The 18,471-nt window shown below is 49.4% G+C and overlaps 2 protein-coding genes across 2 annotated transcripts in view; one reads left to right on the plus strand and one right to left on the minus strand.

The window, feature by feature from the left end:
• The first annotated feature begins 802 nt into the window (after positions 1-802).
• On the plus strand, positions 803-7,013 carry Calhm2 (calcium homeostasis modulator family member 2). The gene is made up of 3 exons (XM_057778540.1): positions 803-1,059; positions 2,831-3,540; positions 6,452-7,013. Exons 2-3 carry the CDS (start codon positions 2,986-2,988, stop codon positions 6,866-6,868), a joined length of 972 nt encoding a protein of 323 aa, XP_057634523.1. The 5' UTR covers positions 803-1,059; positions 2,831-2,985; the 3' UTR covers positions 6,869-7,013.
• Positions 7,014-7,766: 753 nt separating this feature from the next.
• Positions 7,767-18,471, minus strand: part of Pdcd11 (programmed cell death 11) — a 41,971-nt gene continuing 31,266 nt past the window's right edge. Inside the window, exons 26-36 of the mRNA XM_057778039.1 lie at positions 15,144-15,200; positions 14,491-14,613; positions 13,292-13,414; positions 12,626-12,923; positions 12,395-12,511; positions 11,715-11,864; positions 11,299-11,546; positions 10,512-10,680; positions 10,082-10,235; positions 9,539-9,704; positions 7,767-8,969 (exon numbers count right to left, since the gene is read on the minus strand). Coding sequence (XP_057634022.1) covers positions 8,798-8,969; positions 9,539-9,704; positions 10,082-10,235; positions 10,512-10,680; positions 11,299-11,546; positions 11,715-11,864; positions 12,395-12,511; positions 12,626-12,923; positions 13,292-13,414; positions 14,491-14,613; positions 15,144-15,200 — 1,777 coding nt within the window. The 3' untranslated portion in view covers positions 7,767-8,797. The remainder of the gene's footprint in view (positions 8,970-9,538; positions 9,705-10,081; positions 10,236-10,511; positions 10,681-11,298; positions 11,547-11,714; positions 11,865-12,394; positions 12,512-12,625; positions 12,924-13,291; positions 13,415-14,490; positions 14,614-15,143; positions 15,201-18,471) is intronic.

An 18,471-nucleotide genomic window follows, 5' to 3' on the forward strand; every position in this document is an offset into this window, starting at 1 on the left:
AGGGGGCGGGTTCAGCTTGCCACAGGGTGTGAGTTCCACTGTCACAGCCCAGGAGAGCTGATGGCCCTGGGGCTATCTCTCTAAATCCTAGGTGCCACTGGGTTCATCTTGGCACTCTCCCCATCAGCGTACCTGACTCATGACTCTCCAGCCTTGCTTGTGAGCTCCCAGAGATAGGAGCTCATGACCACTCCAGGGACAGGCAGGGCAGCTTAGAAACTTCCTTCCCTTTAATTTCTACCTCTGCCCAGCCTCTGCCCTAGGCACCCAGAGGATCCCCAGATTCCTTGATTCAGCTGTTGGCTGTACAGAGGAGGATGGAGAGGTGCCTGGGAGTTAGCTGAGCTGTGGTGGGTCTGGCTTCTTCTGGGGATAGCTGGTACAGACAAAAGCAGGACGATCAAGAGAGAAGGGCAGAGGGGACCGGGGTCTTGACCTTTTGTATTCTGGAACATCACCATCAGTTCTGAACGCCAGCCTCTGCCCTGACTCCCAGAAGTCTCTGCCAGTGGGCGTCTAGCATGGGGGCTGTTCTTTAAACTGGCCTGGAGGGCGAGCCTGGGCAAGATCTCCTGGAGGGCCCCGCCTCGCTCCTGTCTAGACCTTCCCAGATGGCCCCCGAGGGGTGCACAGGGTAGAGTCGAGGCAGGGCCAGTAGGGCCAGCCACAGCGGGCCCAGAGGCGGGCTGGGACAGGACACAGCAGCCTAGACCGCTTCTCTACTTCCTCTGTCTCGCGCCGCCCTCAGCAGCCCGCCCTCCTCTGCCTGGCGCTGGGAGGCTGTTTTTCCATTCGCTGGCGAGAAAGTTCCATGCCGCTGTTTCTGTCTCTCTTTTTCTGGAGTTAAATTTGTCTGCAGATGCCTGCATTTCCATCTATAGACACCTGGCGTTAAGTTTGTTTGTAACCGGAGCCCAAAGCCCTGTTGCTTTCAAACGCAAAAGCGGTGAAGCCGCCACCGTGAGGCCCACTTTGCCTGGCAGCCCTGAGTCTTTCCAGGGGTCCGCAGTGCTCACGCTCCAAGAAGTCGAGACCACGGGTGTCTGCTGCCAGCCCCAGGTAAGGAGGCGTCCCTTCCTGGGGTGCGCTTGTATCAAAGTGACTGGCAGGTTGGTCCCAGGCAGCCTCCAGGGATTGTGTGGCGAGGAAACCCCTGGTATACGGGTAACAATCTCAGAAGATGGCCTGGTCCGGCCTCTGCTCATTACCCACAGATCAGGCATTTTGTACTTTAACATTGGGTGGGTTTAAGGGCCCAGGGACACTACTAATTGGGTGCCAAGAATGGAGAAAGGGAGGAACAGAAGGGAGAGAAGAAGGGATAGAAGGAAGAAAGGGAGGGATGGGGTGCCTCTAGCCTGTTTATCACCAGCAGCAGGACGAGGTCCCTTCCTTGTGGGATTATTCAGGCTCTCTGGGCTCTGAACTTTGTCAGACTTTGCCTCCTCCTCCTGGAGCCCACATGGCCCTGCCTGTGCCCATCTGGCATCTTTGACAGAGGCGTCAGCAGGAAAAGGGATGCGGCTATGAGCCGGCACAGGCTCCCCTGTCTCTCCTTACAGCTAACCCCTTTCTCCACTTCCAGGCTTCTTTTGGCCATGGAAGTTTTGTTTTTTGGTTTCTTTCTTTTCATTCCCCTGCTGGGATGGACACGGAGCCACACCCTGCCTGTCTCTCTGGGTGTGTGGGTGGAGCCTGGGAAAAGAATTAGGGCTAAACTTCTAAAGAGCCCTAGGCCAAGGCCACTTCTGGCAGGGTGCCAACTCTCCTGCAGTCACACATTCAGGGGAGGATGGATGGGTACGGTGGGCCTGGACCCCACTAAGGCTGCCTGTGACTGGCAAGTGCCGAAGGTGTCGGGCCTGGGCTTCTTGGAGCAGTGCTCCTGCAGGATGCTGGGTAGGGAAGTTTGAGGGGAGCAGGGTCTGAAGGAGGTTGTGAACAGGGGCACTAGCTTAGCTCAGACTTATTTTGTCCACAAGTCATGATCAAAACCTCGCCCGGCTCCTCCAGATTTGCCTGGCCTCAGGCAAGACACCCAGTCCTCCTCAGGTCTTCATTTTCTGATCTTTGCCATCAGAAGACTCATACTCAACCAGTAGACCTGACAGGGTAAGAGTTTGGGATGTTGAACGACTGACAATCAGGCATCATTTGTTGTCCCCTAACGCTCCTAGGAAGGGGTCAGGTACCAAAATGACTTAGCCTTTTCCCAGTTGAGTACAGAGGTCTGGAGAGAAGGTATGAAGTGTGTTGAGACCCTGAGGTCTCCAAAATGAAAGGGTTTTGTGCACCCAAGGATGCTGGCATCTTGTGTCAAACTTGCCCTGTTCCAGAGGGCCTGAACTCCACCACCACCCACGGCTCCAGCAGGCTGTCTTTGTTCACTAGGACAGCTTTGATACCCATATCACACCCTCCACATTGTCCCAAATCCTTAGCAGAGAGAAGTCATCCCCTATCACCTAACACCTCCAGCCATGCTTGATCCTCCTCATGAGAAGCCGGCAGTGGCAAAAAGACCTTCAATTATTCAGGGCAGGCAGACCTGATCTTGAACTTTGGCCAGGAACTGGCCCTCAGGAAGTCTCACCCTTTCCTGGGCTTGAGGTGGGGGGTACACAAGGATGCCAGGGGGTTGCCAAGGATACTGTATAGACTCGTGAGAATAGGCACCGTGAATTGAGAGCACCTGGCACCTGGCAGCAACCATGGGTACCACTATTTCCGTGGGGGCCCTGTGCTCCCTCCTTCCCTACCTGCTTGACCACAGCGGCATCCCTCAGCCCATGTTCAGAGGTAAACAGTATCAGTCATCTGTGTTTCACAGGAAGCACCAGTTCGGCCACCGTAGGTGATAAAATGGCATAGTCATGCTCTGTCTTCGGATGTCCTCCTGACTGCGCTCCTTTCGAGTCTCACCAGAAGTCACCAATTCCATCGTCCTCTGCTGCCTCCTCCTAAGCCCCTAGCCCACCAGTCACCATGGCTGCCTTGATCGCAGAGAACTTCCGCTTCCTGTCTCTCTTCTTCAAGAGCAAGGATGTGATGATTTTCAATGGCCTGGTGGCCCTGGGCACGGTGGGCAGTCAGGAGCTGTTCTCCGTGGTGGCATTCCACTGTCCCTGCTCACCTGCCCGGAACTACCTGTATGGGCTGACAGCCATTGGAGTGCCTGCACTGGCACTCTTCCTCATCGGAGTCATCCTCAACAACCACACTTGGAACCTAGTCGCTGAGTGCCAGTATCGGAGGGCCAAGAACTGCTCCGCTGCCCCCAACTTCCTCCTCCTAAGCTCCATCCTGGGCCGTGCAGCCGTGGCCCCTGTCACCTGGTCCGTCATCTCTCTGCTACGAGGGGAGGCCTACGTCTGTGCTCTCAGTGAGTTTGTGGACCCCTCCTCGCTCACAGCTGGGGATGAAGGATTCCCCTCAGCTCACGCCACGGAGATCCTCGCCAGGTTCCCTTGTGGAGAGGGCCCTGCCAACCTGTCGGGCTTCCGAGAGGAGGTCAGCCGGAGGCTTAAGTATGAGTCCCAGGTAAGGAGCTGTGTGAAAGGCAGGCCTTCTTCCTCCCCTCCCACAGGGGAGCTGGTGGGGTGGTACACAATAAGATGGTCCAGTGTTAAAATGGGCAGCTCTCCAGGGAAGCCCTAGGTGACCATGTTAGGCCTCAGAGCAGGTAACTGTGACTTAGTATTCTGTGGAGCAAGGGACGATTCATGATCACAGGTACGACGTGTCTCTGATTTGCCTTTGGGTGGTAGGAATGGAACCCAAGTCCTCATGAATGCCGAGCATGTGCGTGTGCTCTGCCACTAGGCTCCACTTACAGCCCCTAGAGACAGTTTTACGCACTAAGGAATCCCAGAGAAAGCATTCCACATCCCATTACACCACCGGGCCATTCCCAATCTACCTGCTGAGAGTATTATCCTTACCCTAGCTTATTGGGCATTGGCCCCTGCAGGCCACCTCAGAAATAGCTGCTGTGGGCTTTGAGTTGATAGTGGAATCTGGTTGACCCCAGGGATGACCATATTCCTGCCCCAGCCCTGAGCCAGCCTCACTCTTGGGGCAGGTCAGGAAGAGGCAGGCTACTGCTGCTTCAGCTAGCTACAGCGTTCCCTGCATCCTGTTTGGAAGTTGGTCAAGGGATCCTGTTTGGAAGTTGGTCAAGGGGAAAGAGGTCAAAAGAATGCCAGGGGCTAGGGAATGACTCCGCAGGACCCAGGTTCAAGTCCCAGCACACACATGGCAGCTCACAACCAGCTGGAACTCCAGTTCCAGGGGATCCAGCATCTTCACACAGACATACATTCAGGTGAAACACCAATGAACATAAATAAATAAAAATAAATATTAAATAATAATGGTCACAAGCATAGTTTGAACTGATTGTGACTTCAGAAGCAGAATGAGGGAGACAGCAAACATAAGACTCTCTAAAGGATGTTCTTTCCATGAAGACATATGAAACCTAAGCTAGGGGCTGGAGAGAACCTGGGGCACTGCTCCTTCAGAGGACCTAAGTTCAGTTCCCAGCACACACATGGTAGCTCACAAACATCTGTAATTCCAGTTCCAGGGGATTCAATGGCCTCTGGGGGCACTAGGCACACCCATAGCATACAGACTTATGTGCAGGCAAAACACTCATACACATTAAAAAAGAAAGGGAGGGAGGGAGGGAGGGAGGGAGGGAGGGAGGAAGGAAGGAAGGAAGGAAGGAAATCAGAAATAAAAAAAGAAAGATAGATAGATAGAAAGAAAGAAAGCAAAGTTAGCTGCCTGTACTGTATCTTGCTGTAATCCACTACTGGGGAGGTAAACATAAGAGGATCTGAGTTTTTTAGCTACATAGTAAATTAAGGGCCAGTTTGAACCATCCTCTCAATGAAGAGGAGGAGGGTTGGAGAAGTGGCTGGGTAAAGACTGAAGTATGGCTCTTACAGAGGACCTGAGTTCAGTTCCCAACACCCATGTTAGGCAGCTCACAACTACTTGTAACTCTAGCTCCAGGGGATCTGATGCCCTCTGGACTCTGCAGTCCACCAAAAAAAAAAAAAAACAAAAAAAAAAAAAAACCTTCTCAATACATGTACATACCCCAACACATGTACATACTCCCCAACACATATACATACCCCAACACATGTACATACGCCTCAACAATATACCCCAGCACATATACGTACCCCCAACACATACTCTAACACATGTACATACTCCTTAACACACATATATACACCAACACATGTACATACCCCAACATATACCCCAATACACATGTACATACCCTCAACACATCCCAACAATTACATGTACCCCGACAGATGTACATACTCCTTAACACATATACATACCCAAACATATACCCCAACACATGTATGTACCCCAATACACATGTACATACCCTCAACACATCCTAGCAATTACTTGTACCCCAACAGATGTACATACCCTCAACACATATACATACTCCAACACATGTCCATACCCCAACACATGTCCATACCCCAACACATATCCCAACACATATACATACCCTCAAAATATACATATCCCCTGACACAGGTACACCCTTTCAACACACAACATCTAAAATAATTCTTTAAACAGTATCAACACAAGGGAAAAGTGAGGCTAAGATGGAACTCAGTAGAACGCATGCCTAGCACACATCAGGTCCTATGTTCGATCCCTAGCACCGTATAAACTAGGTGTGGCATATGTCTGTACCCTAGCACGCAGGAGGTGGAGGCAGGAGGAGCAGAAACTCAAGACCATCCTCAGCTAAACAGTACTTGGGCCAGATTGGGCTACATGAGACTCTGTCTTGGGGTGGGGGCAGGGAGGAAGCAGAGAAAGGGGGCTAAAGTCAGCGTCAGAGCTGGAAGATGGTAAATACAGAAATACTGGTCACCAATCCACAGGTTTACAGATGAGCAGTAGGCAAAGACTGCATCGAGGGTCCTGGTCCTCTGCTGACTCGCATCTTCCTAGTGTGAAGCAAGCACACAGGCAATTGTTCTAAGGACGGTGATGTGTGAGCTGAGACCTCTGAAGCCTTCAGAGGTGCATCTGAGCTGACCCACACTTTGAATTTTTCTTTCTTTTTTGTGGATGGGAGCCTCGAATGCTTAACATGTGCTCTGTGGCTGAGCTCCACTCCTGGCTCCTGAGCTGGGTTTGGTCGAGTCCGGTGAAAATGCACCCTTGGGGCTGAAGAATAAAAAAGGCAGGAGACACAGCCTAAGCTCGGAGAGTGTGTGGGCTAGAATTAAAAATAGAAAAGAGGAAGTCCTGCTTGCGGCAGAGCAGAATCTGTTCCTTTTCCACGTGTTCCCCCATAGCCCCTCCACCAGGCTCCTCCCCCAACCCCACCCCTACCCGGGCAGGGTCCTGGCAGTTGTCGCCCCTCCCTGAGCCCTGCCTATTCTCTGGCCAGCTCTTTGGATGGCTGCTCATCGGTGTGGTGGCCATCCTGGTGTTCCTGACCAAGTGTCTCAAGCACTACTGCTCGCCACTCAGCTACCGCCAGGAGGCCTACTGGGCACAGTACCGCACCAACGAGGAGCAGCTGTTCCAGCGCACAGTGGAGGTGCATTCAAGGGTGCTGGCCGCCAACAACGTGCGCCGCTTCTTTGGCTTTGTGGCCCTCAACAAAGATGACGAAGAGCTGGTCGCCAAGTTCCCAGTGGAAGGCACCCAGCCACGACCACAGTGGAATGCAATCACTGGGGTCTATTTGTACCGTGAGAACCAGGGCCTCCCACTCTATAGTCGCCTACACAAGTGGGCCCAGGGCCTGGCAGGTAATGGCACAGCCCCTGACAACATGGAGATGGCCCTGCTCACCTCCTAGAGTCTGCTTCTTTGCAACAAACCCTCATGGCATGCTCACCTCAGTATCAGATCTGTTAACTACAGTGTCTAATTACCAAGTGGCCAAGGGGACATAAAACAGCTAGGAATTTGTAAGGATCTTGTGGACTATATGATCCAGAGAGACTGGGGGGTGGGGAGGGGTGGGATAGGTTGGGGAGGGGGTCTGATTTCCCAGACCTGCTGAAATCATCTGTAGCCACCAACACACTGTTCACAGCTATAGGCTTCCCCAGAGCTGGTCCTTCACTATGTGGGTGATCTTTGGTGGGCCTGCAAGCTGAGAAGCATCAGCTGGTGGAGCCTGGTGCCAGTACAACCCACTGGGGGGGCTCGTTATTTGTAACTGTGCAGTTAACTTGTGTCTAATTGCATAGGGATGACCAACTCCTGTGTATACAACTAGGAAGCTGCTTCCATTGTATACCTCTGGTGTAATTTTATATATTTAAACTTTTTGATAAAGCTTTTCTTACTTTAAAAGCCTAAACTGGTGTTTGTGCAATTGACAAGGGTGTACAGGCCATTTTGAGAGGAGATGGAACAGGACTAAAAGGGACCACAAGAGTGGCAGCACTGCAAAGGCAAGTCATATGTCCTGCCCAAGGGTGGAGTCTCTACCTGGTTTCATGTGGTCAGAGGCAGCCTGGCCTTTTGCAGAGGGCGCTCAGGGGAAAACATGGTATTAGAAGATCCTGCCTTGGCCAGGACTTGTACTAAGTGAACTCCAAGAACCAGCGGGCTTCAACACTTTCTCCTCAGTCCTGCATGGACTAGCTACACACTCAAAACCTCATGCCCCTCCTCCCTTGTCTCTGTCCTGCTTCCTGGCATCCAACCCAGCCATTTCCCACAGAAAACTCAGAGAACAATTTAGGTTGTGAGAGAAAGCTTTTAATTCCCTTAGGCACAATGCCCCCCATCCCAAAAAAACACCAGTTGGTAGGGTCTGTGCTGGCACTCAGACTCTGGGCTGTGACAGACTTCAGGTCTAGGCTTTGGGAGTGGGTGGAGACTAGATAGTTGAACCAATACTTTCAGCTTTCCTCAGGTTTCCCATCTTCTTCTGGATTCTTCCTTTCCTCCTCGTAATCTCCCAGCCTCCACAACAGGGCAGACAGTACAGGCTGACCTGAACATTCCCTACACCCTCTTGGGTATGGCCCAAGAGCTTACCGAGGGACAAAGTGGGATCCTGACCATGAAAACACTAGCCTTTGCCTTTCGGATCCAAGACTGCAGCAAACTCTCCAGAAAGGAACACTTGTTTTTTTTCTGAAAGCCCGAGAGACTTGCCTGGAAAAACGGAGCAGCCTCAGGAAAGAGAAAGGAAGACGCAATGTGTTCCATAAAACAAAACAAGAGCATTAAACCTCAGGGCTGGGTGGGGTCTAGTGGAAGAACACTTGCTTAGCATATGTAAGGTCTTGGCTCAATATGTAGAACCCTAAATTTAAATATATATATATATATATATATATATATATATACATATTTTTTAAAACAAAAAGTGATAGTTCACGCCTTTAATCCCAGCACTTGGGAGGCAGAGGCAGTAGATTTCTTAGTTCAAGGCTAGCCAGGTCTACACAGCAGGTTCCAGGCCAGCCAGGACCAGCCAGTGAGGACTCTGTCTCAAAAAAAATAAAAAATAAAAAATTTTAATTTAATTTTATTTTTTAAAAGAGAAAGCCTCTCAGAATTCTTTATTCCGACAGGATTGTCTCAGGCATGCTGCAGAAAAAGCAGCACTTAAACTGTCCTCAGACAGCCACTTCCTAGGTGTCCAAGGCGCCTGCTGCTACAGTGTCCAGCGAGCCTAGGGCTGCTGCAGTGTCCAGCGAGCCTAGGGCTGCTACAGTGTCCAGCGAGCCTAGGGCTGCTACAGTGTCCAGCGAGCCTAGGGCTGCTAGTCCTCCAGTGCTGAGCTCTTGGCCTCCACGTACTCCAGGGCCTTCGCCTTGACAGCCTGCACGTCCTTCTCAGTGCCGTGCTGCTTCTCGTAGTCCAGGTAGCGCTTGAAGAAGAACTTCATCTTCTTAGGGGCCAGACTCAGATGGATGACACGTTCAAAGATGTCCCTATGAGGAAGAACACAGAAGCAATTCCCTCAGGGTCCCTACCTCATGACTTATAGCTAGTACTCCCCGACTTGCTCTCAGGCCCTAGGTCCCTGTAATCGTAACTATGAACTCCTGCCACAGACAAAAGATTTAGCCTGCCTAAAGTTACATGGTGAAGAGGACAAAGCTACTGGGATGGGATACATAATGACAGAAGCCAAACGTAAGCCCACAGAAAGGTAAGAATGAGGCACTTGTTCTTTCTGGACCCTGTTCTATCTACCCACCTCCAACCCCCCTTGCCTAGAAGGGACTGTGGGGGACAAAAGTCAAAGTCTGCCCATGAAGGTTCTGTCAATGAGGGGCAGGCACAATGTGACTCATCTGGGATCCCAGCAGAGGGTTCAGATATACGAAGACTGGAAAGGAGAAGTCAAGTGGACCAGGGGGGCATGACAAAGCTGTTTTTCCATATCAAGTCAGACAACTGGGAGCTGCCATGGGTGGCTAAACATCACCAGCATGGCCAAAGCCCCCTCCCACCTCAGACCCCACCAGGAGTCAGCCCTGACTGTCGTCCCCCTCACCTGACTTCCTTCTGGCTGCCATGCTTGATGGTCATGTCAATGTAGACTGACCAGACATCTGTGCGTTTTGGGTAGGTGCTCAGTGTGTTTTCAAAAATGGCTTTAGCCCGTTCTGCATCCCCCAGCTGGAACTCTAGCTGGGCAAACTTGGTAATCACGTCCACATCTATGGAGAAAGGACTGGTCAGAGGCAAGACAATTGCAGAGACCCCTCCCCACAGCACACTATGCTATGGGGACAGGGCTAGTCCAATTCATTGCTCTAGGGCCAAGATCTAGGATATGATAAGAGATAAACCCCAAAAGGACACTGGGTTTGAAACCAAATACACATACAAGTCTTGCAGACACCCCTATTCTTAGGCTTATGGACAACAGAATCAGTGCTAATTGTTTTTGCTCCTCCGTCTTTTGGGGTCCAGCATCTGACAAGCACAGCATCAGCTCTCCTAATTCAGGAGTGACTCCACCCTTTACAAGATCCCACTTGCCACTTGCAGGTGTCAAGCCTGAGTGTGTTCAGGAACTGGGAAGAGCACTCACGTTCCTTGGTGGGCAGGCACTCCAGGGCTCGCTGCAGCACACGGTGGCTGGCCCCAGGCTGACTCCTCCGCAAAACAAAAGCTCCGTATTTGATCCAGACAGCCTTCTCCTGCCGGAAGCGTTTCAGCATCCGGCTGTACAGCTCACCTGCTTCCTGTGGAAAGACACAAAAGGAAGGAATGTGGCTCTGGGGCGGAAAGGACAGGCTGTGACGTTCCAGAAAGGTGGGGAGGCTGGGAGGGAGGAGTCTCCGAGTAACCTCTCCAGGGAAGAAAGTTCCGGACAGAAAACAAGTGTGAGAACAGTAAGGGAAAGCAGAGGGAAGGGGTCTGCGAGGCTGGAATGGGACAGTACAGGGAACCCAGGAGGTGGAGTTCTCACACACACACTGCTGGCCTGGGGCAAGTAGGTCCAGAGCCTAACATCTTACCTTGAACTTCTCTGACTTGGTGTAGATGTCAGCCAGATGCAGGAAAACCTTGAGAGGCTCGTTGTACTGCACAGCACGCTCGAAGACCTTAGTCAAGGACTCCTGAGAGCCGTACATGTTTTCGAGGTTCAGCAGTGCCACCCACACATTCAGCTTTTCCTGCTCCTCTCTGGAGGTGGAGTGGGTAGAATGTGAGTTCCATCAATTCAGAGTTGGAGGCCCAGACCTAGCTTTCTCCCAGGCAACAACTATCGATGTCCTCAAGTCTCACCTGTAAGTGCAGATACTGAGACTGTCTCCACTGCAGCCCACTGGAAGGGGGACCTAGCTCTTACTGCCACTTCTGGGCCTCCCTATTTCTCCCCCCATGCCTGGGAAGGAAGCCTCCAGATTACAAACTGGACTAATATTGAATGGAACAGAATCTTGGGTCTGATTCTCTCCCCCACAAAGGGAGCAAAGCACACAACTGCCATTGCTCTACACCAGGCTTCAGAAAGCCACCTCCGCTCTGCCAAGAATAGGTTTATACCCAAGTGGGTGCCGAGTTCTCCCTGCTTTGCTTGTTTTAGCCAGGAACCTTGCTAGCACACAGAGACTAGTAAATGTTGCTATAGTGATTTCATCGAAGAGGACCATAAAATATAAATGAGTAATCTGTTTCTGGTGGCTACACTTGAGAGATGAGCCTGAAAGACCATGGACTGCCACTAGCCTGTTCAGGAAGAAATGAGCCATGGTGGCAAACTCTGTAAGCCAAGACAAAGTGAAGAGCCTTAGCCCAGACCTGAAGGAGATGGTCTTCAGGGCCCTCTCGGCGACAGCTCGGGCCTTCTCAATCTCAGTGGCCTGCAGGTGGAAAGCCATGTACTGCAGCCACAGGATGGAGCTGTCGGGGGAGCTCAACACCAGCCGGTCAAAATCATCCGCCGACTCAGGCTGTCGCCCAGGGTCCATGAGTGCCTCCTCAATGCGCGACAGCTCCTTCTCCGCCTTCTGTTTCTCCAGCTCCCTTTCCTTCTTGCCCTTCTTCTTCTGCATGGAAGGAAGAAAGTGAGTCACCTGCTCCTTCAAGCCCAGGGGAAAGCTGAGGCAGAAGCCATGGGTTCACAGGACAGTCCATGAACCACACCAGGAAGACACCTAACTGGAAAAGGGCACAGGAGTCTCTGCAAGAGAAGCAATGCCCCGGAAATACGGCACCTTGGCTTGCTGTGGCTTCTCATCCTCCTCGCTGTCTGAGCTCTCTCCTCGGAGTGGCAAGGCTGGAGTTAGAGAGTCGAGCCCCACGTCCCAAATGAAGCCTGAAGAAAGCTGCAGCCGGGGCACCTCTGCGGGCTCTGCCTGCTTTCCCTGCAGGATCACAGAGCGTTGAGGGAAGCACAGACCAGACTGTTCCCTGTCCCCTGCCTACAGCCATACCAAAGCCCCCCTCAGTTCTCAGTCTCCTGAGGGGACAACAGTAACTCAAAAATCCTCTTTCTAAATCAATTTCTTAGACAATGACTTTGTAAGACGCAAACACACGCGCGCTCCCAGTAGTAGGTCTGGGACAGAAATGCTGATGGCAGAAATACTGACTGACAAAAGTGAAGGAGCCCTACCCCATGGCTGAGACTCCCACAGCCTCTCTGTTCAAGCAGCACCTGTGAGGAGCCTGGGCTCCATCTGCCCACCTCTCTCATTCAGCTCTTGATAAACATGTTATTAATGTTTACAGACCCAGTCAAGGAGCTAGACTGGCTGAGGCAGCTACCCATCAGCCACTGCCTTACAGAAAATGAGGTAATGAGGATGGGGCTGGCACAGCAGAGTTCTTTAGGAAGAACACAAGGAGCTTCTCCCCGCCGAAGTCTTTTCCTCCATTTGGTGGTGACCCTTACCCTGGGCAACACCCCCAGCTGCTCCATCTCATCTTCTCCCTCCCGGTAATAGACTTCCACACCACTGTCGTCTTCTTCTGGTGCACCAGACTGCTTTGGTCTCTTGCTCACTCTTTCCTGAAATGGTGGGGGTGTAGGAAGAGAAGTTTTCTCTTCGCCCTCATGGTGCTCTCACTCTGAGAGAAGGCTGGGAGGCAGGCGAGGCGAGGCTAACCCTCCCCGAGCACCCACCTGTTCACTCGCAGGCTCCTGGCGCTCCCGCTTGCCCTGCCTGCTCCTCTGTGACTTCTGGGGCTCTTTTTTCTCCTGGCTCAATATCTCCGTCTCCTCCTGCCCTTTCTGGTTCTTCTCTTTCCTTTTCTGGCTCGTTTGCTCTTTCTCTTCTCCTTTTAGGGCCCTCTCCTCAGCCCCTTCTTTCCTCTCCTTTTGGTTCAGAAGTGGTGGTTCTGGGGAGGCAGAAAACACGTCCGGCTTCCCAGTGTCGCTGGGAAGGAGTGACAGCTTTACCTGGCTCTTCTCGGGGTTCACGCTAATGCAGGAAGAGAATAAGGGCAGGAAGTAAGGACAGAAGGTGACTGGCACGGCAGGCTGTCCAGTGTCCAGGCCTTCTTTATCAATCAGAGCTGGCAGAGCCCACCTGCCCTGGAATGCTCAGCATCTCAGGGAGGGTTTACACATTTCATCATCTAGGATGGACCTACTTCAGTACCAACAACAGAGGCCATGTCTACTCCAGGGCTAAGGCTGGAGCTGACATCAAAGGGTTTTCACTCCTTGAGTACCCATGCCCTCATGTTCTGAGTTTACCTCAGAATCTCCTCCCAAGGCTCTCAGAGAAGGGGTCTAATTCATACCAAACAAAGAGGGACAGCGGGAACAGGGTGAGACAACACCTACCGTAGGATCTTGGCAGTGACCAGCTTTCCCTTGGGGAGGTAATGGTCATAAAGCTCTTTCCTGGGTGGGCTACACTGAGACACATGTGAGCACTGGGCCAAACCCACAACTGAAGGCCCAAGGCTGAAAGAGAGACAGACAAGAGAGTCCTGTAGGTACAAACACAACACAGTCCCAACCACACCCAGTGCCTCCACTTTGACAGGATATATTGGTTCATGGCATCCAGGAGGATAAAGTCGGTTTTAGAAATTATCATGTATAATGAAGCTATAAATTCAGATTTTGTTTGTGGTACTGAAAATCCATCCCAGGGAAGCTAGGCAGCGGCCCCATCACTGAGCTATGTAGTCCTAGCTGGCCTTGAATTTGCTATGTAGGCCAGGCTAACCCTGAACTCAGAGATTCTCCTGCCTCTGCTGCACCACCACACCCACTGTATCCACTACAGCACCATGTCTAAATTACAAACCGCTAAAGAGACAGAAGAGAGGAGACAGAGCGGGGAATGTGCTGTACTTAGGAACATGATGTGACCACATTAAGAACTATGAGGCTGGGTGGTGGTGGTGCACACCTTTAATCCCAATACCCAGGAGGCAGAGGTAGGTGAATCTCTGAGTTCAAAGCCAACCTGGTCTATATGGTATCCTATATACAGGACAGTCTCATAGCAAGACCTTGCCCCCCAAATAAAAAGTTAAACAAATAAATAAAAACAACAGCACAACAAAGAATCATGATCGAACACTAAAATCAGGAAATCCGGAACCTAAAACTTGAAATATCATTCTTTTTCTAAAACACCAAACAAGAAATAACTCAAAACTAAAAAAAAGTATTTAAAATTTTGGGGTCTGCAGAGATGGCTCCATGTTTAAGAGCATTTGCTGCTGCTCCAGGACCCAGGTTTGGCTCCTAGCACCCGTATGGTGGCTCATAGTCATCTGTAACACCAGTTCCATGGGATCTGATACCCTCTTCTGACTTCTGCACATATCAGAGCACCAGAAATACACATTACACATACATGCAGACAAAACATATACATAAGATAAAAAAATAAGCTTTTTGGAATTTTACAAGCTGATAATATACAAGCTTTCTTCTACATTCTTATCAAAGATACCTGGGGGAGGAGGCAGCATGCTCAAGACCAAGCGAGCAGCCCACAGAAGCGGTCTCCGGATATTACTCACCTTACGAGCACACCATCTGACAGGACAGTTTTCACATAGCCCCTCAGAAGCTGCCCTTCCTTGACATCCTGGATGGTGTTAATCTCTGGATCTTCAATTTTACTTTTTGCTTCTCTGTTTGCCCTAAAGGAATATAAGGCTTACATAGACATCCCTTTAACCAGTGCTGCTCCCCAGTACACCTGCAGTAATCACCTGTGCATGACTGCCTCTGTACCTAAAAGACTAGTCTACAGAGCCCAGCCTGCTCACTCCCACAGACCTGCCAGGCCAGGGCTATGTGTCTGACAGCTGGCTATGCAGAAACAAGCCAGAGAGAGGCCTGTTTAAAGCCTGACGTTGGCACACCTATTTCTAGTCATGGAATAAATGGATCACTGGCCAGTCCCTTCTACCCCATACTTATCCCAACAATGAACTTTGGAACCAGACACCTCCCCTCCCTGGTACCATCTTGTTACCTTAGACTCCCACATTTGGATAAGTGAACCATTTCTTATGAGACAAGAGCCAGGACTCTTCTAGCAACCTGAATCCCACCCGACCCTTGGACAGAGAAGGCAGAAGTTCAGAGTTCTATTGCAGGAAATGTGATCCACACTGAGTCTTCTGGGTTGTTCTTTCTCCCTTCCCACCTCAACACCAACACTCACCTGGACGATCGTAATGACAAAGCCAACACACTGTGTTCTGTGGACAGAACACAACATCTGGAATGGGCAAAAGAAGGACACATTCAACCATCAATATTCTGGAGACACATACATAAAATTAAATCTTTAATAATTCTGGGTTTTTTTGTTGAGTTAGTAAGACACAGGATACTCTCACAGTGTATTCTCAACTTACAAGTTTACTGGCATAATCTGTCAGATGTTGACAGACATCTGTACTTAAAAGATAAGACCAACTCCAAATTCTTTTGTTTTTCTGAACCGGTTTTTGTGTAGCTCTGACTGTCCTGGAACTAACTCTGTAGACCACACTGGCCTTGAACTCAAGAGATTTGCCTGCCTCTGCCTCCCAAGTATGTGCACCACCACCACCCAGCTCCCACATTAATTCTTAACTATGATCCCCAAGAGACAGCAAGACCACAAAAAACATGGCCAAGGGACTACTGAGTGAAGCTGCAAACAGCAGAGCAGCCATGCAGCAGTTAGGTCTGGGCAGAACAAGACTCTTAAGAGAGAAGCGGGGTTGGCTCTCACTGGTCCCAAGCAGCTCAGGTAAAACTGACTCATGGCCTTTATCACAAAGTAGAAACAGGAGGAGAGGTGGAAAAGATCACGGCTACAACACATGCAAAGGTTCCCACAGCAGACGTCTGCTTTCTGGATCTGGAAGGAGTCTTCAGACACTACCCTGAGGCAAATGATTGCCTACCCACATCTGACAGATGAAGGGAATTCTAATTGCACGCTACTCACAGGTCTGGCTATTCAAAATGACTATGTTGCTAAAACCACACCCTCACTTTGTAAGCTTCAAGAGACAAGCCAGAGACGATCTGTGTCTCTCAGGGACTCGTCACAGATTGGTTTCTTCTGGCAGGCTCTGGGTACTTTTGTTCTGTTTATAAGTAGTTGACAACTTAGGCGTATGTCAGTAGCTGGGACATTTGGATGGGAGTGGGCCATGACTGCTCTCTAGTCTCTGCCTCCCAAAGGTATGCACTCTACCATGAGCCGACTCTGCCTTGGCTTGGAGTAGAATACAGACCTTGAAATCTGGCTCTTCAAGGTCAGTTTTCTCAGGCTATAAAAATGGTCTTGAAACAGAGTGGGGGCTTTGTGGAGTACGTTGTGCTCCTAGTACTTGGAAGGCCTCTAAGAAGATCACAAGACCGAGGCCAGCCCACACTATACAGAAAGATCCCATGTCTCAGTTCAAAATCACATATCCAAAGGAAATTCCCAGACAGGTTTTCTGTGGGCATATGAAACAGTTTATAAAGTTCCCACCCCAAAAAAACACATACAGATGATTTTTTATTAAAAATATGAATATTCCAAATATAAATGAGTAATTGACTTGGAAAACAAGAGCACAGAAAAAACATAAAGAGACAATATAACAGGCTAGAGATGGCTCAGCGGTAAGAGTACTGGCTATTTTTACAGAAAACCCAGGTTTGGTTCCTAGCACCCATACGGCTATTCCTAACTGGGTATAACTCCAGCTCCATATTCAATGCCCTCTTCTGGCCTCCACAGGTACTGCATGCACATGGTGATTTACATATACACATAAAATATTTTTTAAAGTCTACTTAAGAAATGTAAATTAAAATAAAAGATCTAAAACAAAAAGAGTATCTATCTAGTTTGGAGGAAGTAGAGGAAGGAAATGGGAGTACAGTAGGGAGGGGAAACTGCACTTGAGATGTAAAATAAATGAATAAATTTAATTAATTAAAAAAAAGAATACCTAGTCTGGGCTGGATAAAAGGCTCAGTGGTTAAGATTACTGGCTACTCTGTCAGAGAACCTGAGTTCAATTCCTAACACTCAGACACACTGTGGAACTCCAGTTCCAGGGAAACTAATATCCTCTCGTGGCTGCTGTGGACACCAAGCATGCATATGGCACACATACACATAGGCCTCATACATATAAAACAAAACAAAACAAATAAACAAATCCAGTCTTATAACTGGGAACTACCGCCTAGGATGCAAAGGGAAGCAGTCACATGTGTGATTGTTAGGGTAAGCAAAGGGCAACTCTGCAGATTGCACCGTCAACTGGTCCATGAAATCTACTACAATTGTATCTCAGAGTTGTACTGTCATCCAAATGTGTAAGACAGGCACTTCAGCATAAGTCTAGATAACAGTAGCGTAATACAAATAAATACTAAAAATAAGGTGAAAAGAACAAGGTATCAGCATGAAAAAGAAATTCATAATAAACTGCTTTGAGAAAAAAGCAAGTTGCAAATAATATATAAAGTGAATTCTATTACTAAATGAAGTAAAATTATACCCACATATGTGTTTAAGTGGAAAGATTAGAGGTCAAAGTACATGGCAAAAGCAGGAGGGGGGAGAGGCTTTCTTTCCAGTAAAAAAACTCAGGTTTCAGCTTAGATGTTCATCAATAGGATGTAATGAATAAAGAAAATGTTACAAATTCATGGAGTAAAATCTTGCTTGATTATAAAGAATAAAATTACATCACTTGTAGGTAAGTGGGTAAAACTGGAGTTCATCATGATAAACCAGACTCAGAAAGACAGGGTCACAACACACATAAGCACACATGCACGCAACATGAAAAGAAAGGGACTATGGGGGTAGGAAGAGGAAAATGATAGTTGGAGAGATGGATGGGGATAATGAGCACCAGCTGCTCTTCAGAGTCCCTGGTTTAATTCCCAGCATCTACATGGCAGCTCACAATCACCTGTAATTCTAGTTACAGGGGATCTAATGTCTTTTTCTGGCCTCTGTGGGCACCAGGCACATGTGGTTCATAGAATACATGCAGGAAAAACACCCATTCACATAAGATAAACAAATAAAGTAAGCAAACAAATAAATAGAAGAGCAAAAGAGGGTAACGGGGGAGGGGAGACGGGGCTAAATATATTTTCTTATATGTAGAACTGAGATTTTTTTTTTTTTTTTTTTTTTTTTTGGTTTTTCGAGACAGGGTTTCTCTGTGGCTTTGGAGCCTGTCCTGGAACTAGCTCTTGTAGACCAGGCTGGTCTTGAACTCACAGAGATCCGCCTGCCTCTGCCTCCCAAGTGCTGGGATTAAAGGCGTGTACCACCACCGCCCGGCATGTAGAACTGAGATTTAACTGCACCCCCCCAATAACATGGAAGCAGACCAGCCAAGGAGGAGAGATGGAGAAAGGTACTAGGAAGGAACCCATTATTTTGTATGCTAATGAAGTTCAAACTAATCATGCTCTCAGCTGCACCACAGCTGCTCTCTAATTCGTGCCACTCCTAGCTCTTGGGCTGCAGTTCA

The sequence above is a fragment of the Chionomys nivalis genome, chromosome 8 (genome assembly GCF_950005125.1).
Source record: "Chionomys nivalis chromosome 8, mChiNiv1.1, whole genome shotgun sequence".
Taxonomy (NCBI): domain Eukaryota; kingdom Metazoa; phylum Chordata; class Mammalia; order Rodentia; family Cricetidae; genus Chionomys; species Chionomys nivalis.